Source organism: Mytilus trossulus, chromosome 10 (assembly GCF_036588685.1).
Source record: "Mytilus trossulus isolate FHL-02 chromosome 10, PNRI_Mtr1.1.1.hap1, whole genome shotgun sequence".
In the NCBI taxonomy this organism is placed as follows: domain Eukaryota; kingdom Metazoa; phylum Mollusca; class Bivalvia; order Mytilida; family Mytilidae; genus Mytilus; species Mytilus trossulus.
In genome coordinates, this window is record NC_086382.1 from 77,201,229 (window position 1) to 77,227,460 (window position 26,232).

A 26,232-nucleotide genomic window follows, 5' to 3' on the forward strand; every position below is an offset into this window, starting at 1 on the left:
CAGATCATTTTTAAATTTTGTTTTGGTCTGGTGAAATTATGCAGACTTAAAGTTCTAAGTTGGATGTAGAGAATTCACTCAAATTATCAGTTTTCAGCATTTTTGGTCATTCTTAAAGATATTGATATTAAGTATATATTTTTATCAGAATAAATTACAGATCACTTTCAAATTTTGTTTCAGTCTGATGATTTTGTGCAGATTTATGCTCCCTGGACTTGGAAAATTCACTTTAAAATTATAGTTTCCCATACTTTTTTTCATCATGCTTAAAACTAATGACTTGATATAAAAAAGAAGATGTGATATGATTGCCAATGAGACAACTCACTGTTCTTATGTTGTACTGTTATACCACTGTCCCAGGTTAGGGGGAGGGTTGGGATCCCGCTAACATGTTTAACCCGCCACATTATATGATTGCAGGGTTTTCTCGCTGTGTTGAAGACATATTGGTGGCCTTCTGCTGTCTTTTTACTCTATGGTCAGGTTTGTATTCTCTATGACACATTCCCCATTTCCATTCTCTATTTTATTGTGTTTATTTTTGATGTGTTTTTGCTTATGGAGAATCATTATGTCTAACTTCTCCTCAACAAAATATAACTGACAAATATCATATGTGAATGACATATATAAAAGCCAGAAAAAGAAGAAGAAATCAGATAAATTGCTTTACTACTGTGTTGAACATATTACATCAGTAAACAGTACATGTATACATCAGTAAACAGTACATGTATAAGAAACAAAAGACATACATCAAGCTTCCATTTACATTTAATGGAGAATAGTAAACAGTACATGTATACATAAGAAACAAAAGTCATATATAAAGCTTCCATTTACATTTAATGGAAAGTAACATAATTTTCTGTGTATGTTGTTTAAAAAAACAATTGAATAGACCACTTTTGAGTTCATCCGTCACCAGAAAAAACTCGTCAATTATACGCGCCTGTATCACCGTCATTTGTGCGTTTAGGGGCATCGTCACTTCCCTTCCAATGTTGAGCGAGTGGTTGGAAAACTATAATTCTATATTGTACGAATTATTCGGCAAATTGAATTCTCAAAATTGACAATCAACACTGCTGTCATTAGGGAATTTTCAGTAAGAACCTACAGAGCAATCATTATTTCTAGTTTATCCTGCACAAAGATGATCACTAAGATGCTTGATGAACGTAAATAGTGCAGGGATACAGGTGACCCCCTCTATCTAGTAAATGACGTCATAAAGGCTGGCATAATTGACAAGTTTTTGCCGGTGACGGATGAACTCGAAAGTGGTCTATTAAATTGGTGTTCAGATAATGGTTTTGTAGAAAATTAGGTTACACATTTTCATCAGATACAAGTAAGTCATGGATTTTCTATGAACAACTGTGTGACTCTGTAAACATATACAGTATACAATTAAGGTGGTATGGGAGTCTAAAATAAAAATGATATAATTTGTTCATACTTTGTGAAAATGTAGTATCTATTGATACATGATCAAAAATATTATAAAAATGATAGGTCACCGTGCATTTTCTCAAGCTACAGGTTGTGACATAATGACAAATTTTGTATGGATTATACAGGAAAAAACACCATTTTGTGAATAAAAACTAAACAAAATGATAGAATTGTAAAAAAATTTAGGAAAAGATTGCTTTCAGACAATGCTTTGAGAATATCAAAAGAAAAGATAGGGTCACCGTACGTTTTTTCCGGCTAAAAGACAAAATAGGAAAATTTCATGTAGAGTCCTTCAGAAAATGCACTGTTATAGAGTTACCTCCCCTTAAAATGCCAATTTGAAAAATATTCAAAAACAACCTAAATTAATCTACACTTGTAAAAATATTTATATTTCTAAGTTATATTCTTATAAATTGGTTCTTTTAAATGAAAATTCACATTAAATTCTGCATTCCTGCATCAATTTTGCTAACTTGATAGAAAATATTGACCTTAGAATCTCTGTTTTTTACAATCCAAGATGGCGAAAGACACCCATACCACCTTAAGAGATAACTGAAGCTTTGCAGACGTCTATCTGTTGTTCTACTGTCACAAATTAAATTTACCTGGGAAATTGTAGCTGAGAAAGGTTAAAACATATTTGCAACAGTAAAACTACCAATGGTTGTAGGCAAGACTTCAAAAAAAAATTACAGTTGATCTCCATTCTAATGCAGAATAAAACAAATAATTAAACTTTATTCATTATTTCTGTGTAAAATTTTCATTTAACAAAAATTCTGCATATCAGATACTGAGCCACTTTTCAAATTAAAAGTATAAAATATTGTAAGCAGATATGGTGTGTAGATTTTCAATATAAAATAAATAAAATATTGGGACTATATTTTCACATAAAAAAATCACTGTAATTCAGTTAGTAATGCTTGCATTTAATATTAAAGTGTTTGAAAATGATTAAAAATTGCAAGATCAATTATTGTGATTTCATAAAAAATGTGGCATACAAAGAATGTGATTAAAAATGTTGAAATGTGCATTTTTTTTTTGTTGTTTTGTGTTTGAGAATCTGATCCGTTAGTAATTTTCACAATAATAAAAACATTGAAACAATTCTAAATTTACAGTAAATCATAAAAAATATAGGCATTGACAGGATTTTTTAGTTCCTTTGAATACTGCTTGTTTTTAAATTGAAATATAAAACTAAGTAAAAAATTAAAACACTAACACAGTCAAATAAACAAAAATAATACTTTTTATAATATAACTTTTCTGACATGGCACAGGTATATATGGGTAAAGGTATAAAAGTAAATGGTTTTGTGTCTCCAAAAAACAGTTATCCCGATTTAAGGGTATATATTGTTTTAAAGCTATAACCAATTAAGACCTTAATACAAATCTGAAAATAAATTAACTCCCCATGAAATGTACTTGTATCTCAGCTTTATTGCACATTTTAGACCAAACAAAATAAACCAGCCACCCTCGAGTCCTCTCGTCGATTTAAAAAAATACGATAAATTCAGATGTTTTTTTTTTACAACCAGAACTTCATAGGAAAAACTAAAACAATGAAATAAACTATCAATATTTGACTGATATGGTTTTCCAAAGGGAATAAATATGGCAAGATATGTTTTATTGTAAATTATTAAGAAACTGTGCGTCGATTAAAACATAATACCAAGTCCTGCTTTAAAAATTGTGGCATTGCAATGATACGAGGAACATATCAAAAAAGCAAGAGATTCATATTTAACCTAAGAACACAAAATAGAGAGCCACTATTTGATTTAAGATGTAACTTAACAAGTTTTAACATGGATAAAAAGGTATCAAGTATTTCTGGTCATGTGACCTTGACAATCATTACATCAATATAATACAAGTATAAAAATAACATAATTGCACTGCTTCATGTGAACACAATAAAGTTAACATTTTTAAAATACATGAAAAAAATCAAATATTTTATCGCAACAGGATAATCAAGGGACTATAAAAATGTCTTCAAAATATTATTTATCAAAGAGCTGTTCAATTTTTTTAAAAGTCTATGTGGAAAGGGATAGGTATTTTTTTCTTTTACATATTTTTGTATGTATATATAATTTAATTTCTAACCTAAAAAAGTTGTTTCTAAAATTATTGCAAAAACAAGAAGGAAGTTTCTCTGCTTTCAACAGAAATGCAAGAGTTGTCTCCACTTTAACACCACTACAAACCAAGTTATATTATGCATACAAATTTCGTCTACAAAAATTATTTTGTATCAAGTTGAACACATTTTTTAATTGCTTAAAATTGTAACATTGGAATTCAGACAGATACATGAACAAAATGTTCATTGGTTAATAATCCAATAAATTATATTCAAGAATATTTTCCCCCTTTTTTATGAAATAGCAGATGCAATGCTATATGCATCAGAAATAAAGACAAGAATTCAATTTGATAAAATTTGGACCAACTTTGATAGTTTTCTGTAAAATATATATTTATAAAGACAATAGCCAACAAACAAAAGAATAAATAATCAATCTGAAGACGGGAGGATTTAAAACATGAAATAGAACATCATCACTCATAACAAACATTTATCTCTTATATACATGATAAACACCACCATGGATATTAAAACATAAGTACATCTCTTATAAATAAATACGTAACAACGGATATCAAATGCAACTCTTAAAAAAAAATGGATATGAAAACATCAACAATTTTGAATAAATACACCACCATAAAAAATCCCGAAACATAAAAAAAACAACATTTTTACAAATATCAAAACTTAACAACTAACAACATATGATATAAAAGGCATTGAAAAATGATATAATACGACATGTATATAGATATGAACATACTATCAAACAAAAAGGTTCGATTTTTTTATATCTAAAACTGCCCCTCAATAAAGCATTCAGAGAACATTTGAAATATTGTGCTTTTGTCAGTAATATGGGGGGTTTAGTGAAAATAAGAATCTCCAAATTTCAATTTAATAAATTCGTTCTAAAAATGTATTCTCTTTCTAAAGCATCTGTTGTTTGTTTTATGAGATGAAAACAGAAAAAAACATCTCTTTTATTTAAACAAAAACAACCTGAAAATTTAGAAACTTCATCTATTTTTAAAGAAAAGTTATATTTTCTGTCCTAATTATTTAGTAATATGGGTGGAAACAAAAAATCCATATAAAAACCATACATCATATTTTCACACCAACTTATACTAAAATACTGATAAATAGTGTATTAGTTTTAGACCACTACAAATGTCCCTTTTTCTAATGTATCCTTCAGTTATCAGGTGACTGAGCTACCATAGGTAATATCTTACACTTATTTGAGCTTATGTTCTACAGCAGCAAATATTTACTATAACACCTTGACAAATATGAAATAAGTAAATAATCTGATCATATTAAAAGTAACTGGACCATCCAATGTTATTTAGTTTGTGTGTTGACAGACAGTAGTTTTCTATGGGACTTCACACATCAGTCTCTTCAATAGGCATATCAAATATATCATCTGAATGTGATGTGGACAGTCTTAATTCAGAATCTTCCTCCGCTGATATCGAACCATGTGATCCATTACGCTGAACATGTGATGTTGACATCCTCATATCAGAGTCTTCCTCCGCTGATATCGACCCATGTGACCTATTATGCTGATCGTGTGTACAAGTAAATGGTTGATTACAGTTTACATCGTGAATGGGAATTAAGTCTTCAAACACATTATTTATATCTTGTAAATGAGCAATATCTCCCTGTTCCTTAGATCTCCTCATCTTGTACTTGTCTGACAAACTTTGTAGATAAGAATCAGACTGAGAACACTGGAGAGGTTTCTTCTGTATTTTCACACATTCAGAGTGAGAGACTTTTAACGGGAGGTGAATATTTTCACTTTCTTGTTCTATTAACATTTCTGATGTCTCTGAGCTGTCACTCATCATTTCCTCTGGTTCCTGGTCGTCTATAAAGTGTGGATAGCCTAGTCCTGCAGGGGAATAGAAACAGTTAGGACTGCCATATTCTACCTGATAGTTACTTTCTACAGGTGAATGTCTGTCAAATAATTGGTCATCAGTATTGGTACTATCGGTACGCTCAGTCACATGACTATCTGTCACATCTGACTGATCAGTCATCACATGATCAGAATTATCACTGGTTTTTGATTCTTGTTTAATAAAAGGCATGTCAAAGCTTGATTCGTTAGGAGATTTGACCGTTGGTGATTGTTGTATTGTCTCTAACGGACTTTGTAACGATTTCCGTAAGCTGTCACGGTTACTGCTAACAATGTTTTTCAAACTACCTGAGCTTGCTAGGCTTGACCGGTCTGATAAAGTTTCTGGACTTGCTAAAGGTGCATCTGTATTTTCATTCAGGTTTAAGGTCATCTTTGGTTTATTTTTAGTAATAACAATATTTCCTTCAGCATCTAATGAATATTCATTTTCATTATGATAGTTACTCATATCATAAACCGGTAAATGACCTAAAGATTGATCTGCAATCTCTGGTTCTATCAAGATATCCACTTGTCCTAGTCCTAGCACAGAATCAACAGAAGGTGTTCTATTGTTTAATAAATTCTGACGTTCATCTTCTGTTAAAGTTCTGATTGGTTTTGGTGGAGCTACATTAACTAAAACCTGAAATAAAACAATAAATCATTTACATTGTAACAAAAAGTTAAAACATGTCTGCCCTTCAGACAATGTGACATAGGTCCAAAAACTATGTTTGCCTTCTAGAATCAGAAGATCAACATCTTTATAACTTATGTGTAGTAGATCAACATCTTTATAACTTATGTGTAATAGATCAACTTTATTACCCAAAAGGCCAATTTCAAATTATAATTTGTGAGTTAGTGCTAAATAAGCAAAAATAATCCCAAGATTATTTGACGTTTACGGTAAACTAAAATTGTGGGATTTCTTTTCAGTCTTTCAGAGCAAATTTAGCTAAAAATTAGAAAGTGAAAATAAGTCCATCATAAATATGTAGATAGAATTTTAATGGGATATTACTTACTGGATTAGATTAACACCTGGTACAAAATTTAAATGGAACTATACAATTGGCAAATAGATTATTGAAATGGGAAACCCAATGATATGGTTTAACATAGAAAATATTTAAACCAGAAACAAATATGACAGACTGATAACAAACAACTATAAATAAATAACCCAAGACTTTAGACAGACACAAACTATAAATAAATAACTCAAGACTTTAGACAGACACAAAGTCAGGAGCCTCTGGCCTTTGTTAGTCTTGTATTATTTTAATTTTAGTTTCTTGTGTACAATTTGGAAATTAGTATGGCGTTCATTATCACTGAACAAGTATATATTTGTTTAGGGGCCAGCTGAAGGACGCCTCCGGGTGCGGGAATTTCTTGCTACATTGAAGACCTTGTTGGTGACCTTCTGCTGTTGTTTTTTTATTTGGTCGGGTTGTTGTCTCTTTGACACATTCCCGTATTTCCATTCTCAATTTTATTACAAATGTATTATGTGATGTGGTTGAACATCTTTGCTAACACTTAATCCTTCGCTTTCCTAGTCATATCTATAATGGAGTGATTGTGTTGTGGGGTTCCTGACTAAATTACATTTACCCATTTTTCATTTCATCCATTAAAATTTGACTGAAATAGTTTAGTCCACACGATACTTTAAAAAAAATTGTGCTGTTGTCACATTATGTGTGATTATAAGTATAAATATAAACATTTTAAAAGTATTTTTACCCCCAGTGGGTCTTTAGTTTGCCTATCACATTATTTATATTCCTTATATTTACATTATAAATGCCATACAGCACTTTAACTCAACAAATAGTATAAAGAGTAGAAAAATCACCCAATTAATGAAATAATTCCAAACTGGATAAAGACTTGATTTTAAAAGTAGTTGGTCATTTAAATTTGTAAAATTGGCAAAATATGTGCAACTATTAAAAATAATGTCTCAGTTATATTCTAATCCCTATATAAAATGTTACAGTTACTGTAATCAATATTAAATGTTATATAAACCATATATTTGTATTGTGTAGCAAAAAAATGTAATGTCAGCTTATCAGGGGAAGTAATTCAATATATTTTAAGCAGTAGGCAAATTTAAAGTTACCATGAAAGGGGAAGACATCAATATTAGTCAATACACAGAAATTTAGCTGTTTTTGTGTTTTTGTACTGAGATATACATTTTCTATAATGTTTGGTAAGCTAATGATATTCAATACACAGAAATTTAGCTGTTTTTGTGTTTTGTACTGAGGTATACATTTTCTATAATGTTTGGTAAGCTTATGATATTTCATAAGTCCTTATTGTTAAAATAATAATTTCCTTATTTGATACGGCATTGAAATAATTCAGAGTAAGGTAAGCGGCATTGAAATAATTCAGAGTAAGGTAACTAACTCTGCTCTGTCGAGACCATATCTCTATATCATAACAAGCAACACAAAGTCCTAACAAAAATAAACAAAATATTTAGAAGAAAGACAATATAACTTTGAGGTTTGTCATGAGGTACATTGAGTGATTTTGTTTCAGTACTGACATGTAAATAACTAGTGAATGGAATACTGTAAATTCAGAAATTATTGCGAGGTTTTTATTTTTGCGAAAAATGCGACAGAGTTGCAAATGCAACAATCCAAACTTGTATTTTGAACTATTTTATATGAATTCACCAGGATTTTTCTCAAAATCATTAAAATTAAAATCGCAATTAAGTGTTGAATGTTGAAATCGTAATAATAAATGCACGCAATAATTTCTGTATTTACAGTATGTAGAATTTTGTGTTTATAAGAAATGTATTTAAAACAAAAATAATAGAAAAATACCAATTTAGTCTGATTTACTCTCATAGCTGAGAAGAAAGAGATCAACTGTTGTTATCACTAGACAACACCAACCAAACAATATACCAATGACCTTCAAGAGCATACAATTACCATCAAACAATTGGATTTTTGTTTATACCTTCTCCAATGCATCCATAACATAATCAGGCATATGGTCATTTATCATTGTAGGGGAGACAATCACTTCATCAAAACTTCTGTTGTCAGCCCAGATAGCTTGGTACACTGGCTCATTATTACCACAACATAGACTTGAGCTGTGAATAAAGAATAAACTTTTATAAAACATATATTTCCACCTCTATTTACCTAGATTTATCAAGTACATACATAACTCAAAACCCAATCTTGATCTACATGTAAAAATAATTCAGTTTGATGTTGTGTGTTAGGGATCACATCCCAAAAGTTTGATACTCTTGGAAAAACAAAGGTTTGCCCATCTTGTGACCCTACTTATTGAACTTCAGGACTATGAGAGGCTGGTAGAGGGTTTTTGTTGTGTCTTGCTCAGAGTGGTATTTCCAGGGTAGCAACTGTATCAACATAGTGATATTACTGAAAGATAACAGTTAAAATTGAAAATGGAAATGGGGAATGTGTCAAAGAGACAACAACCCGACCATAGAAAAATAACAGCAGAAGGTCACCAACAGGTCCTCAATGTAGCGAGAAATTCCAGCAACCTTGTTACAGTAGTTTAAGGATTGATATTGTAATAAACAAATGGCCAAAATTCTATATTTTTCTATATCTTAACCTGGTCCCCAAACAAGAAGAAGCTATTTCATTAAACTAAGCTTCAGCTTCGGAAAACACTTACAGTAGAAGTATTTCTGTATGTTTAGAATTTTTCTGAGCTTTTCATCTTCTTCAAATACATACATGTGAGTGCAGAAAGTTCAATTTACTGGTTTTTCATATTAAAAAACTTTGTACATAAAAATTGTAATCATTCAAATGCATTGCTAAAGAAATAAATGAAATTTGTCATAATTTGGTTATTCTTTAACCCTTTCCTTCATAGTGATGCCTTTTGACACCACCCCCTTTACTCCATAATGACACCTTTTGACGCCTGTGTAGTACCTCAATTGAAAAGCTTTGACTACAAAATGTCTGCAGTAGACTTATTAAAATTTGTAAACAAGATGAAAAGGAATATCATAGGAATATCTGACTTAAATTTATTTGATGAAATATTTGTTTTTCACAATGCATTAAAACTTGAAAGTATATTCTCAGAATTTTATTGAAAAATCCTATGCGAATCAAGTATGCAAAAAAAATTCAATGGAGGAAAGGGTTGAGCCCCTTTAATATGTTCAGATAGTTAAACATCCTTAACATTCCTGATCAAGGTCAATCCAGAAAAGCACTTGGGACAAACATTTATAAAGTGTTATTTACAGTTGAAAAATCTTTATATTTGTCAATAAGATATACTAACCCATTATTTTTAGGATGACTCCTGACCACATGTATAATTTTACCGGGAGGATACAGCGGTGTATGAGCTACGAGTGTGATGTCATCATCTGATGGATGGGCATGAAGATCTCGTTCTTCTATTTCATTTCGGACTTGTTCAAGATTCATCTTGTCTGTCTCAGAGGATCCACAACATATACCTTTCATTATTATCTTCCACTGTAATACAACATTTCAGGTTCAAAGAATGACCAATTACATATATTTCAGAAGGTTGTTTGAGAACAAAATATTCTAATGTTTAAAAACATAATAATATGCAACTAATAACAAGGATAGAAATATCACAGAAATCCAGCAAGTTTTGTCAACATGGTACATAGTATTTTCTGTCTTTGATATTATATTTTATCTATATATTTTTTTGATAAGCCTGTTGAAGTGTCAGTGTGGTTTGTCTGTACAATTATTTCAATCCTTATTGTGACCTTTTCTGCATATTTGTCTTGACTAATTCTGGTGAATGTTCTGGGTGGTTTTTTTTATACTTTTAATAAGTCCTCATATTTTATTATACTGTACTATTTCTATGCAAGTCCAACAGACTTTTGAATACCAAAAGTTCTTCAATAGCCTTTATCAACTGTTTCATTTATATTCATACTACATTCTGTGTACATCAATAATCAGTAACTGTCAATTCTAAACACATTGTGTGTTACTCTAAAGAACATTACCTTGGAGTTATTACTCATCTTTATAACATTGATTAAATCTGTACGCAGCACTTCCATTTGGAACAGTCCTATTCTGTAATACAGAAATACACAAGTGAAAGATTGGGGAGTAATTATCTAGTAGTGTAACCCCATGAACTCTTGTGATAGTTTGCACACCTTGAGTATTGAAGGTCATGGATTACAAACCCTTAACCAGTTGTCTTGTTTTTGTTAATATGTCTTTTGATCAAGTTAAGCCATTTTAATTGTTAATTCATATTGTGTCTTTCTATGTTTTGATGTTACACTATTACTTCAGGTTAGGGTGAAGGTTGGCGCCTGTTAAAACATTTAAACACACTGCATTTGTTCGCACCTGTCCTCAGTCAGGAACTTGTTGTTCAGGGGTTGTCATTTGTAGTTTTGATGTGGTTCATAAGTGTTTCTCGTTCCTTGTTTTTTTTTATATAGATTAGAAAGTTGGTTATCTGGTTTGAATGGTTTTACACTAGTCATTTTTGGGGCCCTTTAAAGCTTGCTGTTTGATGTGAGCCAAGGCTCTTTATAGCTTGCTGTTTGATGTGAGCCAAGGCCCTTTATAGCTTGCTGTTTGATGTGAGCCAAGGCTCTGTGTTGAATGCTGTACTATTATAACTTACTCTTACAAATTGTGACTTGGATGGACAGTTGTCTCATTGGCACTCATAACACATCTTCTTATATCCATTTAACTAAAACTGCTTCATTGTTTCACAAATTATTTTAAATGACCCTTATGTTTGTTGTTTATAAGTCAAATATAACATGAATAACTACCTTGGTACAACATCTTTTCCCACAACAACAGAAGTTATAAAGGATTTAGTCTGCTCTACACAAGTTTCACTGAAATATACAAAACATGTCATTAAACTTTGTAGGTGTACTAGCATCTTTGATGCATTCCTGCCAACCTTTGGAAATCTCAAATTGTGACTATAGTGTGTGACCACATTTCTAAGTATACAATTTTGGCAATGTTGTATATGCAGGTACTGACTTTTGACAACCTTGTTAATATGTAAATGTTTCACGACCAGACAGAAAATGTGATAACTATAGGCTTTGCTTTAAGCTTGTTCAATAGGCTCTATACAAATGTAAAATTAGCATTTTTACTTTTGAATTCATTACATGCTTATTTTTAACCAGTTAACTCATACATCTATCTGACAATGACCAATGCTGTATAACTTAGGAGGCCACCAGGAGGGGAGTAAGCATAACAATGTAATCCAGGATATTCTTGTTGTAGTATACAAACCTTAGGAGTCCCCCAGGAGGGGAGTAAGCGTAACAATGTAACCCAGGATATTCTTGTTGTAGTATACAAACCTTAGGAGGCCCCCAGGAGGGGAGTAAGCATAACAATGTAATCCAGGATAATCTTGCTGTATTATACAAACCTTAGGAGGCCACCAGGAGGGGAGTAAGCGTAAAAATGTAATCCAGGATATTCTTGTTGTAGTATACAAACCTTAGGAGGCCACCAGGAGGGGAGTAAGCGTAAAAATGTAATCCAGGATATTCTTGTTGTAGTATACAAACCTTAGGAGGCCCCCAGGAGGGGAGTAAGCATAACAATGTAATCCAGGATATTCTTGTTGTAGTATACAAACCTTAGGAGGCCCCAGGAGGGGAGTAAGCATAACAATGTAATCCAGGATATTCTTGTTGTAGTATACAAACCTTAGGAGTCCCCCAGGAGGGGAGTAAGTGTAACAATGTAATCCAGGATATTCTTGTTGTAGTATACAAACCTTAGGAGGCCACCAGGAGGGGAGTAAGCAAAACAATGTAATCCAGGATATTCTTGTTGTAGTATACAAACCTTAGGAGGCCCCAGGAGGGAAGTAAGCATAACAATGTAATCCAGGATATTCTTGTTGTAGTATACAAACCTTAGGAGGCCACCAGGAGGGGAGTAAGCATAACAATGTAACCCAGGATATTCTTGTTGTATTATACAAACCTTAGGAGGCCCCAGGAGGTGGGTGTAAGCATAACAATGTAACCCAGGATATTCTTGTTGTAGTATACAAACCTTAGGAGGCCCCCAGGAGGGGAGTAAGCATAACAATGTAATCCAGGATATTCTTGTTGTAGTATACAAACCTTACGAGGCCCCCAGGAGGGGAGTAAGCGTAAAAATGTAATCCAGGATATTCTTGTTGTAGTATACAAACCTTAGGAGGCCACCAGGAGGGGAGTAAGCGTAAAAATGTAATCCAGGATATTCGTGCTGTAGTATACAAACCTTACGAGGCCCCCAGGAGGGGAGTAAGCATAACAATGTAATCCAGGATATTCTTGCTGTAGTATACAAACCTTAGGAGGCCCCAGGAGGGGAGTAAGCGTAACAATGTAATCCAGGATATTCTTGTTGTAGTATACAAACCTTAGGAGTCCCCCAGGAGGGGAGTAAGCGTAACAATGTAACCCAGGATATTCTTGTTGTAGTATACAAACCTTAGGAGTCCCCCAGGAGGGGAGTAAGCGTAACAATGTAACCCAGGATATGCTTGTTGTAGTATACAAACCTTAGGAGGCCCCCAGGAGGGGAGTAAGCATAACAATGTAATCCAGGATAATCTTGCTGTATTATACAAACCTTAGGAGGCCACCAGGAGGGGAGTAAGCATAACAATGTAATCCAGGATAATCTTGCTGTATTATACAAACCTAAGGAGGCCCCCAGGAGGGGAGTAAGCGTAACAATGTAACCCAGGATATGCTTGTTGTAGTATACAAACCTTAGGAGGCCCCCAGGAGGGGAGTAAGCATAACAATGTAATCCAGGATAATCTTGCTGTATTATACAAACCTTAGGAGGCCACCAGGAGGGGAGTAAGCGTAACAATGTAATCCAGGATAATCTTGCTGTATTATACAAACCTTAGGAGGCCACCAGGAGGGGAGTAAGCATAAAAATGTAATCCAGGATATTCTTGTTGTAGTATACAAACCTTAGGAGTCCCCCAGGAGGGGAGTAAGTGTAACAATGTAATCCAGGATAATCTTGTTGTAGTATACAAACCTTAGGAGGCCCCCAGGAGGGGAGTAAGCGTAACAATGTAATCCAGGATATTCCTGTTGTAGTATACAAACCTTAGAAGGCCCCCAGGAGGGGAGTAAGTGTAACAATGTAATACAGGATATTCCTGTTGTAGTATACAAACCTTAGGAGGCCCCCAGGAGGGGAGTAAGCGTAACAATGTAATCCAGGATATTCTTGTTGTAGAAGTATGGCTAGTATTACTGCTGCTCCAGCACCTAAAGAATGTCCTACTAAAACAAGATCATATCTCTCTGCTCCAATCTCCTGAAAAATAAATAGATATAGGAAGATGTGGTGTGAGTGCCAATGAGACAACTCTCCATCCAAATAACAATTTAAAAATTAAACCACTATAGGTTAAAGTACGGCCTTCAACACGGAGCCTTGGCTCACACCGAACAACAAGCTATAAAGGGCCCCAAAATTACTAGTGTAAAACCATTCAAACGGGAAAACCAACGGTCTAATCTATATAAACAAAACGAGAAATGTCTACAAATATAATATACAAGATCATATCTCTCTGCTCCAATCTCCTGAAAAATAAAACAAATATAACATACAAGAGGCACACCTGTACCTGTATTGCTCACCTGCTAATACAATAGCAAGTTTGCTAATAAGGACTTTAATATGCACATACTCATAAATCTTTATGCTGATGATAACTTTTGCAATAACATGTTTAATGTAGCTTCTATATATATTTAAGTTTGAGAGATAAAAGCCAAACTGCCAAATAACAATAATTGTTTTCAATGTATGTGTTTGCTTACTCCTAATTCATCAGTTTTTATTTGGTCAGGTTGTTTTTCATCATTTTACGTAAAAGATTTAATGTGACTAAAACATGTACACTTTCTACCCCTACTGGCACTCTTAAATAAACAATAATTACAAAAACTAGGTAAGAGTTATAGCTACAAGGTTAGACTTACAGAACACTTCCCAAAAGCTTGTGACAAAACCATATCTTCTTTTATCTTCTTCTTAATGTAAACAGCTGCATGAACCATGCCCTTTAGAAAAAGAAAAATGTCAAATTAAATTGAACATTTATGTTGTTTTGATGCTTTCATTTTATATTTAAATGCCTAGAATGTTACCAGTATCTAGTTAAACTGGTCACCTGGCCTAACTGGAGCTAGTCTTTAACAGTGAGGTGTAAGTTTTTATTCTGTGTTAAAGCCATCACTATGACTTGGAGACAAGGAACACCAATATATAATGTGTGATTTTTGATTGAATTTTTTAAAAGTGTATGAATTAATTTTGTGAAAGGATTTAATACATAATACCCCTTCTTTTACATTATAACCTCAAAATAGCAATATCTTACTGAGTTGGTTAAATCTGACCTTTAGTTTCAAATGTGATTTCCTCTCTTCTTACCAATCTTTTAAAATCTTACCTTAAGTTTTAGTGTCAGAAGACATGTGATTGTCTATTGATTTTTTTTGGGGGGGGGGGGGGGGGGGGTGTGACTTGTTGTGTGATATAACTTGTTGTGTGAGTGTGATGTGACTTGTTGTGTGAGTGTGATGTTTCTTGTTTCTGTTTTCAAAATTATAATTTTTTGTTTAAATTCTATCATATCGCAAAACAACATCCTTTCTGTCACACAATCATATTGCTGTCTGAAAAAATCTTTTATGTTGCAGTGTCATCTTTTTGAACTTTGTACTATGAATGACTGACTGTTATTTAAAGATTATCGTTGATCATCTCAACTAGAATTATTTTTTTTCGCTTGAGCCAGTATGACGAAAGCTAGAAAAGCAATCAAGATGAGATGACCAATGATAATCTGTTTACCCCTATTTTACCTATAACGACATTGTCAATTTCATGTCAATTTTATTAGCACGCACATGCCTCTATAGTTTCTAGTGATAATTGTCCATCTAAAGCGAGAAGCATGATATGAAAATCATCACAAAAAAAGTTTAACCCTTTAACGTTCCTACCGGTCAATTTGACCGATAAGCAAAATTTGTGGCGGAGTAGTTTGCATGAAGTTTTGTATCGTTGACAATTTTTGACGTACATATGTGGTTGTGGGCTCAAATTGAAGATCAGTATACCACCAACTTGATTTTTGGTGTCTGAAACCAACAAAATGCAATGCATCATGTCAATTTGCCCTATATTGACAAGCTTTTTTGGGGGGAAAACTGTTTTATTTCTATTTTTAAATAGAATATTTTCACAAAATGTCACAAGACAAATTGTTGCTGTTTTTTGTTTAAAAATGACAATTTTGATAACTGTGCCGTGATCATTTACAAGAATACTATCAAAACTGTAAGTAAAACTCATACACATACAAAAAATCTGATTCATAGAGTATCAACACTGAAACAAACTCAAATTACAAGGAATTTTCATGTTTTGTTTTGTCAGTTTTTATAGCAAAAGAGATGAGAACATCTAAAATGTGTTAAAAATTGTTAGCCAAGTCGGAATAGCAATAACAAATCTTTGTTTCTTTAGTGTCTGGTTATGAGGGTGTTGGATATCGTATCGCTAAGGTATAAAAATAGTGACATATAGACGAAAAAACGAACATTTTTGAATAACTTTCTTACAAATTTGCTTCAAAAAATAATAATTTTCAAAAAATAGCTTCTTAAGAAAACGAAGTTTGATTATGTTCTCCCAACATTAATGTCTTGTCTTACAGAGAAGGTGACTTATATGCTTAAATTTCATAAGTTTTCCAATGGTTTCTGTGGCTCAGTGGAAAGATGCACAGTCTTACACCCGGATGATCGCGGGTTCAAACCTCACTGCCGGAGGATGAAAAAATAAATTCCTATATTAAATGTAACTTAACTTAACTTTACTTTCAATTTCAATTAAGACAACTGAAATACATGATTTACATCAACAAAAAAAAAACCCCTTTTTTCTCCCCTCTCTCTGTTTTTGTTACATTCTTAGCCTGGGCACTCAAAAATACCAGATTTTCATTCAATATTTACTCAAAATTCTTTCCTAAAGGCTTACTCTGTAAGCAGTTATGAATAGAACATCTTTAACATAAACTTGGGCCATTTATTTGACTATGACAAAAATTCTCAAAAAATCCACTATTTTTTCGGTGTTTCGAGTCTTGATATTTCTACCAATCAGACAAGTTTTGCATCTTTCTGTATAAAGTTTTCACCGATAACGTTTCCGAAAGTCTTCATGCATTAATTTAACACTAAAACTATGTTCTATTTTTGTCACTAAATGTCTGTAAAACCGCTTTTCCGCTTGAATTGTACATTTTTGTCACTTTAATTCAGCATGTCACGTGACTTTTGAGGGATATCACGTGACCAACGTAAGAAATTATTTTCCTTAAATCAAGTTTTCCTGAAACCTTGGTCAATTATCTATCAGATGAGTCTAACTTGTCCTTTGAGTGAGCTTTTTATCGAAATGTGCAATTGATTGAAAACAGATATCCTTTATTCGGGAAGAAAAGGTAAAAAATCCTTGAATGTTAAAGGGTTAAAGGAAAAATGCACAAAATAGCGATAATTCTGTTTATGTAACAAACAACACTTACTTTATGTCCAACCCAATCTTCCTTTATAGGGTCTAATGGTAGAATCTCAGCATCAGCCTTTAAATCTGTTAATACTTAACAAACAACACTTACTTTATGTCCAACCCAATCTTCCTTTATAGGGTCCAATGGTAGAATCTCAGCATCAGCCTTTAAATCTGTCAACACATCCTGTAAAACATTAGACATTCATCAAATTGGCTGTCATATGGCAGATTACTTCAGTTACAGTATGAATTTTGATGATAAGGAAAATCTGCATTTAGTTTCAGTTCACTAACCACATAATGCTGGCTTACTATGTTTAAATGTTAACTTTTTCCTGACATTAAATTAAAATCTCAACATCTTAAAGTATGTAATGAAAGCTGCAGCATTAAATCATTTATCACTTCCTAAAAATGATTTTACAGTCACTGTATCTGAGACTGCATAAATACAATTTAATTAGTAAAACTGGTTCCCCTCTTTACAATTGTAAAACCAAAGGTTCCAGAAGACTTACTTGCAATGATAGAGTCCCTCTGATACAGATAATTACTTTCTTGTGTTTGTGGTCCAAAGCAACATAAAATGGTGTTTCACCAATCTAAATATAAAAAAAATATAAAAAAACCAAACTTACTTAAGTTAACTGAGGAATAAACTCACCATTTTTTGTATATGTTCTCAATTTGAGGTAATTGTTATTGTTCATGGTTATATATAATAAATTTTGCTACAAGATGTCTTACACAAAGATGTTAGTGTGGTAAATGTCATTTTTGATTAGCCTTGGCTCATATAACAATTTTCTAAAAATTAATTGAACTTTTCTACATCACAAATGTCTTTTCTGCACTTCAGTGTTTATAGATAGTCATTGCCATTTATATACTCCTCTTTTGATACTATATTTAATTTTCAAAGAAGAAATGTGTACATACATCAACATGGTAAGTCACATAAACCAAATCAGCTTGTTTCAGTCCACTCAGGTGTAACAATGCCGCAAAATTACACTGGCAACAATTATCATCAATTAATTCTACTCCCTTAGGGTGCCTCAATCCACAACAGGAACAACAACACCTGAAATATAACTATCATCAATTAATTCTACTCCCTTAGGGTGCCTCAATCCACAACAGGAACAACAACACCTACAATACAATAATCATCAATTAATTCTACTCCCTTAGGGTGCCTCAATCCACAACAGGAACAACAACACCTGAAATATAATTATCATCAATTAATTCTACTCCCTTAGGGTGCCTCAATCCACAACAGGAACAACAACACCTACAAAAATGCTTTGTTTTCAGAGATATAAGCCAAAATCTACATTTTACCCCTATATTATATTTCTAGCCATAGCGGCCATGTTGGTTGGTTGGCCAGGTCACCAGACACATTTTTAAAACTAAATACTTCAATAATGATTGTGGCCAAATAGTTTCAGTAACAACGACGCACAATGACAACAACGGACGATGACAGACGCTGGACGCCAAGTGATGAGAAAAGCCAGGTGAGCTAAAAAAGTAAATATCAATATTGATTTAATTCTGTACCCTTCTGATGAAGAACTACAATTGAAACATAATCAGCAATTTGTTATAAAAAAATCTTTTTTTCTGTAAATGGATATTTAACAACTAATAAAATCTCTTAGACCCTGCTCTGTTGTGGTAATATAATAAATATTTTTTATCTTGCCTTTATTGATGAGGAAACGTCTGATCTCCTGAGAAGTTATCTCACTGAATAGAAAAGCTTTCTGATTTGTGATAAAATAAAAGAAGGACATTCAACTTGCCAATTAACATGCTTTTAAAGTTTTTTTTACCAGGTTTACACACATGTATAACAATATAAACGTGTTTTGATTATCAAACTTAATCCAATTTCTCCCTCCATTTTTTGTCACTCTTATACCAGACAGATAGACAAGTGAAATATAATTGCTTTAGGGACAAGTCTTACAATTGTCAACCACAGATGACTGATATAGAAGCAAACAAAATGTGACGTGTCAATTCCAGATAACTCTCAGGACACGGTCAACAATCAGTGATTCTCAAACAATACAAAAACATTTTTGTTATTTGTCGAGTCAGCTTCAGTTAGTTTATCAATAGATTTTACAGTAAGAGACTTTTGTTATTGTTAATTATACAGTCATTTTGTGTTAGTTTATCAATAAATTTTAAGAGACTTTTGTTATTGTTAATTATACAGTCATTTTCTGTTAGTTTATCAATAGATTATAGGACAATTTAAATATTTGTCCTATCATTTTCTGTGTGTTTAATCAGTAAATTCAAAGATTTATTTTATTAATTGTTGAGTAATTTTATGTTTGTATATCAATATGTCTTGAGATTTATTTTGGTAATTGTCCAGTCATTTTCTATAAGTTTATAGATCGATTATACCCTGTGACCTCTCCCACTCGCCAAAAACAAATGGAATGAAAAAAACAAATTTGAAAAGAATATTCATGAAAAAAACACTTTTTTGTGAATAATACCTCAAAGATATAAAAAATTAAAATTTACTTTGAGAAGATAGGTTTAATAATATGCTTAAAGAAAATAAAAATAAAATAGTTTGTTATAAGTAAAAATTATAAATTACATTAAACCCGTTCATAATAAGTGTTTATTATTTGAGTTATCTCCCCTGAAATTGTTGAAAAATTGATTCCAACACATTTTTGGTATAATTCAAACAGCCTTACTATTCAACAAATCTCTAATTCTTCTTAATTCTGATAAACACACTAATTGCTTATCTGTCTCAAACTTCCCTTACACAGTGTTCTGATTGATTTATCTCCCATTAAATTTATTTTTAATTATTTATTTATATAAGTTTGAATTTTTCATTATTAATTAATCATTTTGAAATTTAGCTTAATCTTACTTTTCATTAATTTGTTTGAAATCCGTGATAAAAGAATTATGTTTTATTATTTGAAAGTGACTTATAGACCCAATGGGTCGGGTGTATTTTATTGTGTATGTAATATATTTGTACTTTATTGAAATGTGATTACACAGGTCACTATAATAAACATTTACTTACTTACTTACTTACTTACTTTACACTAAGTTGAAAAACTGATTCAAACAAAAACAAATATGTTATTTGTTAAACCAGTCTTAAAATAATTCAATAAATCTCTAATCACTTAATTTTTTATTAAAATAAACAATCTTACACTCTTATTGCAAATTTGTCTCAAAATTTATGGGTTTAAGAAAAGAACTAGACTTATTGTGTACTGCTATTTTACAATCCAAGATGGCAGTGTACAGTAATTACTTTGTTTAATTTTTCAATTGAAAAAAAAATTCTGATAGCATACATGCAGAGTTGGCATAAAATATTCTGTTAATCCTTTCAATTAAACCAAAGCTTTCAAAACAGATATCACTAACAAATCGGTTTGCTCAAAATTCAAATGTCTTTACACATAATGGCATACACATCAAATGTAAAGTTTTTGGTCCTTCGAGATCTAGAAAAACTTCATGTAAATAAATCATCATCCCTCAGCCTTCGTAAAGGTCAAGAGTAGAAAAAGTACGATGGTTTGAGACACTTATGAATACAACATAAATGAGACAGAAATCAATAACATATCAACTATATCAACTCTCATTTACTTGATGTCCCGTTAAGATTATGGCTTCTGGTCTCAAGTATTTTGATGGATAAAAATATTTGTCACCTTTATGTTTTGTTTTTAAAGATATGTAAATGGATGCTATCTTTTGGCTTCAAAGTTTTGCAATTATTCATAACATTGATATAAGCAGATGTGGTATGAGTACAAATGAGACAAATCTTCACTTAAGTCAAACATTGTTAAGATTCTACAGGTTGAACTTTGAAGACATAGCTAGTTTTTAAACTTCATGTAATAGACACCCGTGTGTCCCTTAATGACCTTGACATTAACCTTAATTGTGGTGTTATTTTACATAGACTATACCCTGTATTTGTCATCAAGAAGACTGGCCATCCATATGCTGCCAATGCAAACCTCATGTAATGGACGACCTTGTGACCCTTAATGACCTTGACATTTACCTTAATTGTAACGTGGTGTTATTTTACATAGACCACACCCAGTATTTGTCATCAAGAAGACTGGCCATCCATATGCTACCAATGCAAACCTCATGTAAAGGACGACCTTGTGACCATTAATGACCTTGACATTTACCTTAATTGTGGTGTTATTTTACATAGACCACACCCAGTATTTGTCATCATGAAGACTGGCCATCCATATGCTACCAATGCAAACCTCATGTAAAGGACGACCTTGTGACCATTAATGACCTTGACATTTACCTTAATTGTGGTGTTATTTTACATAGACCACACCCAGTATTTGTCATCATGAAGACTGGCCATCCATATGCTGCCAATGCAAACCTCATGTAATGGACGACCTTGTTGTACTCATCCATGACATCTGGGTGGCTCAGTTGCAGGAATTCTGTTTTGGGTACAATAGGGACTCCTGATAAATACTGGTATACATCATTCTCTGACTGAAATAGAAAATATCATTGTACCTAAATATATGTACATTTTTTTTTTTAATTTCTATTTCCTTACTAAATAGAATGCAGCAATATTTTTCTATTAGTTTTATATCCTAGGTTCATTAACCACTGAGCTTACAAGACCCTCATTTTTAGTCAAAGTTATTAAACCAAATCCCCCCTCCAATAATTAACTAAGCAAAAATATTTGAAAAAATAAAATAAAAATTCAAGTGTGAAAACAAGAAATCAGGGTTATAGGAAACTAAAGGATTGACTTGATATAAAACCATCTGCAACTATGGCCAAACAATGTAATGATAAAAATCTTTGTTAAGAAGCCAACTGACTTACTTGTAGATCTTGTCTTGCTGATAATTTTTTGCTATTTTAAGTATCTATCAATCTGTAATAGTTTTGAAGATTAAAACAAGTGAAACTGCGAGCTACTGCTCACTGATAATACCCCCGCCGCAAGTGGATAATATAAATAGTGTAAAAATAAACAAGTGTTCGGTAAACAGGAAGTTGTCAAGTGATGAATCTGAAAACGCATCACACGGTATAGCTGACTTATATAAATCCTGAAACCAAATTTCAGAAATTCTTGTATTGTAGTTCCTGAGAAAAGTGTGACGAAAATTTTCAACTTGGCTATCATGTGTAAAATCATACAAGTGTTCGGTAAACAGGAAGTTGTCAAGTAATCAAACTGAAAACGCATCACAAGGTATAGCTGACTTAGATAAACCCTGAAACCAAATTTCAGAAATCCTTGTATTGTAGTTCCTAAGAAAAATGCGACGAAAAAATAAATAGTGTAAACATATGCAAGTGTTCGGTAAACAGGAAGTTGTCGAGTGATGAATCTGAAAACCCATCACACAGTATAACTGACTCATATAAATCCTGAAACCAAATTTCAGAAATCCTTGTATTGTAGTTCCTGAGAAAAGTGTGACGAAAATTTTCAACTTGGCTATCATGTGTAAAATCATACAAGTGTTCAGTTAACAGGAAGTTGTCAAGTGATCAATCTGAAAACGCATCACACGGTATAGCTGACTTAGATAAACCCTGAAACCAAATTTCATAAATCCTTGTATTGTAGTTCCTGAGAAAAATGTGATGAAAATTTTCAACTTGGCTATCAAGTGTAAAATCATATAAGTGTTCGGTAAACAGGAAGTGGTCAAGTGATCAATCTGAAAACGCATCACACAGTATAGCTGACCTAGATAAACCCTGAAACCTAATTTCAGAAATCCTTGTATTGTAGTTCCTGAGAAAAATGTGACGAAAATTTTCAACTTGGCTATCATGTGTAAAATCATACAAGTGTTCGGTTAACAGGAAGTCGATGAATGATGAATCTGAAAACGCATCACACAGTATGGCTGACATATATAAATGTTGATACCAAATTACAGAACGGGTGGATGTGTAGTTCCTGAGAAAAATGTGACGAAAGTTTCATGGGACGGACTGACTGACGGACGGACGGACGGACAGACTGACGGACAGACAGAGGTAAAACAGTATACCCCCCTTTTAAAGCGGGGGTATAAAAAACAGTATACCCCCCCTTTTTTAAGGCGGGGGTATAAATAGGCAAAACTGCTAAAGAGGGTCAAGAGGGTCAAAATCCTATTTACAGGCATCAGAAGTAGATTTAAAGATAATAGACAAAACTTTAATTTCAGTCTATGCTCTATATTTAGCCATGTCAGCCATTATTGATGGCAAGTGGGATCATATGATACAATGTGGCAAAGTTGGGTTACAAATTTAGTGAACTTCTGAGCCAGTAGAGCTAAAAATAAACCTTTCTATTGTCTCCCTTACATAATTGTCTCCATAGCAACTCACCTGTGATATACCATGTCGCCTTAGCAACACTCACCTGTGATACAACATGTCTCATTCGAATCTTCTGATGTCTCCTTAGCAACACTCACCTGTGATACAGCAAGTCTCCTTAGCAACACTCACCTGTGATACAACATGTCTCATTCGAATCTTCTGATGTCTCTATAGCAACACTCACCTGTGATACAACATGTCTCCATAGCAACACTCACCTGTGATACAACATGTCTCCTTAGCAACACTCACCTGTGATACAACACGACTCATTCGAATCTTCTGATGTCTCCATAGCAACACTCACCTGTGATACAACATGTCTCCATAGCAACACTCACCTGTGATACAACATGTCTCCTTATCAACACTCCCCTGTGATTCAACATGTCTCCAAAGCAACACTCACCGGTGATACAACATGTCTCCTTAGCAACACTCACCTGTGATACAACATGTCTCATTAGAATCTTCTGATGTCTCCTTAGCAACACTCACCTGTGATACAACATGTCTCCATAGCAACACTCACCTGTGATACAACATGTCTCCTTAGCTAAACTCACCTGTGATACAACATGTCTCATTCGAATCTTCTGATGTCTCCATAGCAACACTCACCTGTGATACAATATGTCTCCATAGCAACACTCACCTGTGATACAACATGTCTCATTAGAATCTTCTGATGTCTCCTTAGCAACACTCACCTGTGAGACAACATGTCTCTTTCTAATCTTCTGATGTCTCCTTAGCAACACTCACCTGTGATACAACATGTCTCATTTGAATCTTCTGATGTCTCCTTAGCAACCCTCACCTGTGATAAAACATGTCTACTAGCAACACTCAGCTGTGATACAACAACTCTCCTTAGCAACACTCACCTGTGATACAACATGTCTCATTCGAATCTTCTGATGTTTCCTTAGCAACACTCACCTGTGATACAACAAGTCTCCTTAGCAACACTCACCTGTGATACAACATGTCTCATTAGAATCTTCTGATGTCTCCATAGCAACAATCACCTGTGATACAACATGTCTCCATAGCAACACTCACCTGTGATACAACATGTCTCATTTGAATCTTCTGATGTCTCCATATCAACATTCACCTGTGATACAACATGTCTCCAAAGCAACACTCACCTGTGATACAACATGTCTCCATAGCAACACTCACCTGTGATACAACATGTCTCCTTAGCAACACTCACCTGTGATACAACATGTCTCATTCAAATCTTCTGATGTCTCCATAGCAACATTCACCTGTGATACAACATGTCTCCATAGCAACACTCACCTGTGATACAACATGTCTCCTTAGCAACACTCACCTGTGATACAACATGTCTCATTCGAATCTTCTGATGTTTCCTTAGCAACACTCACCTGTGATACAACAAGTCTCCATAGCAACACTCGCCTGTGATACAACATGTCTCCTTAGCAACACTCACCTGTGATACAACATGTCACATTCGAATCTTCTGATGTCTCCATAGCAACATTCACCTGTGATACAACATGTCTCAGTAGCAACACTCACCTGTGATACAACAAGTCTCCTTAGCAACACCCACCTGTGATACAACATGTCTCCTTAGCAACACTCACCTGTGATACAACATGTCTCATTCGAATCTTCTGATGTCTCCATAGCAACATTCACCTGTGATACAACATGTCTCCATAGCAACACTCACCTGTGATACAACATGTCTCCTTAGCAACACTCACCTGTGATACAACATGTCTCATTCGAATCTTCTGATGTCTCCTTAGCAACACTCACCTGTGATACAACATGTCTCATTAAAATCTTCTGAGGTCTCCTTAGCAACACTCACCTGTGATACAACAAGTCTCCTTAGCAACACTCATCTGTGATACAACATGTCTCATTCGAATCTTCTGATGTCTCCTTAGCAACACTCACCTGTGATACAACAAGTCTCCTTAGCAACACTCACCTGTGATACAACATGTCTCATTCGAATCTTCTGATGTCTCCTTAGCAACACAATTCCAGCAAATACATCTGATGGAACAACATCTAAATCACGGAAAAACTCTTGTAGTAATTTTGCTATCTCGGCTATAGAATTCTGAAAAAACATTAAAATTTTATATTTTGAGAGTTACTGGATAGAAATGCAACTTTTACAATTACTGTTTCTAAACAAAAGTTAAAACATCAATTTTAAATTACATGTATAATGAATTGAAGGTGATACGGTGACCTTACACTGTTAATTGCTATGTCTCTGTGTCATTTGGTCTCTTGTAAAGAGTTGGCAATCATACCACATCTTCTTATATTGAAGCAGACAATGAAAAAACCTGTATTCTTTATTGATGTTTTATATCATAAAACTATTTCTACGCAATGAATTGTCAAGGTTATAAACAAGGTCACAGGTATACAGTCAGTTACAGTACTATGTACCACAAAAGAATTTACATTCAATACAATTTGCTTGCAAATACAACACAGTTACAGTATAAATATTGCTAATTAACTTTTTATTGTGTACCCTACTTTACAAGCAAAAATTCTACATAAAATGCAATCTTTTAAACATCAGTCTGTTGCAATAAAGTTATTAG

The 26,232-nt window shown here is 33.2% G+C and overlaps 1 protein-coding gene across 1 annotated transcript in view; it reads right to left on the reverse strand.

Annotated features, from left to right (window-relative positions):
• Positions 1-725: 725 nt before the first annotated feature.
• The window catches only part of LOC134688595 (diacylglycerol lipase-alpha-like), a 74,964-nt gene continuing 49,457 nt past the window's right edge, over positions 726-26,232 (reverse strand). Inside the window, exons 7-18 of the mRNA XM_063549407.1 lie at positions 25,596-25,730; positions 21,555-21,757; positions 18,131-18,275; positions 17,710-17,793; positions 17,298-17,375; positions 14,584-14,664; positions 13,767-13,909; positions 11,365-11,433; positions 10,567-10,639; positions 9,849-10,048; positions 8,517-8,655; positions 726-6,159 (exon numbers count right to left, since the gene is read on the reverse strand). Coding sequence (XP_063405477.1) covers positions 4,981-6,159; positions 8,517-8,655; positions 9,849-10,048; positions 10,567-10,639; positions 11,365-11,433; positions 13,767-13,909; positions 14,584-14,664; positions 17,298-17,375; positions 17,710-17,793; positions 18,131-18,275; positions 21,555-21,757; positions 25,596-25,730 — 2,529 coding nt within the window. The 3' untranslated portion in view covers positions 726-4,980. The remainder of the gene's footprint in view (positions 6,160-8,516; positions 8,656-9,848; positions 10,049-10,566; positions 10,640-11,364; positions 11,434-13,766; positions 13,910-14,583; positions 14,665-17,297; positions 17,376-17,709; positions 17,794-18,130; positions 18,276-21,554; positions 21,758-25,595; positions 25,731-26,232) is intronic.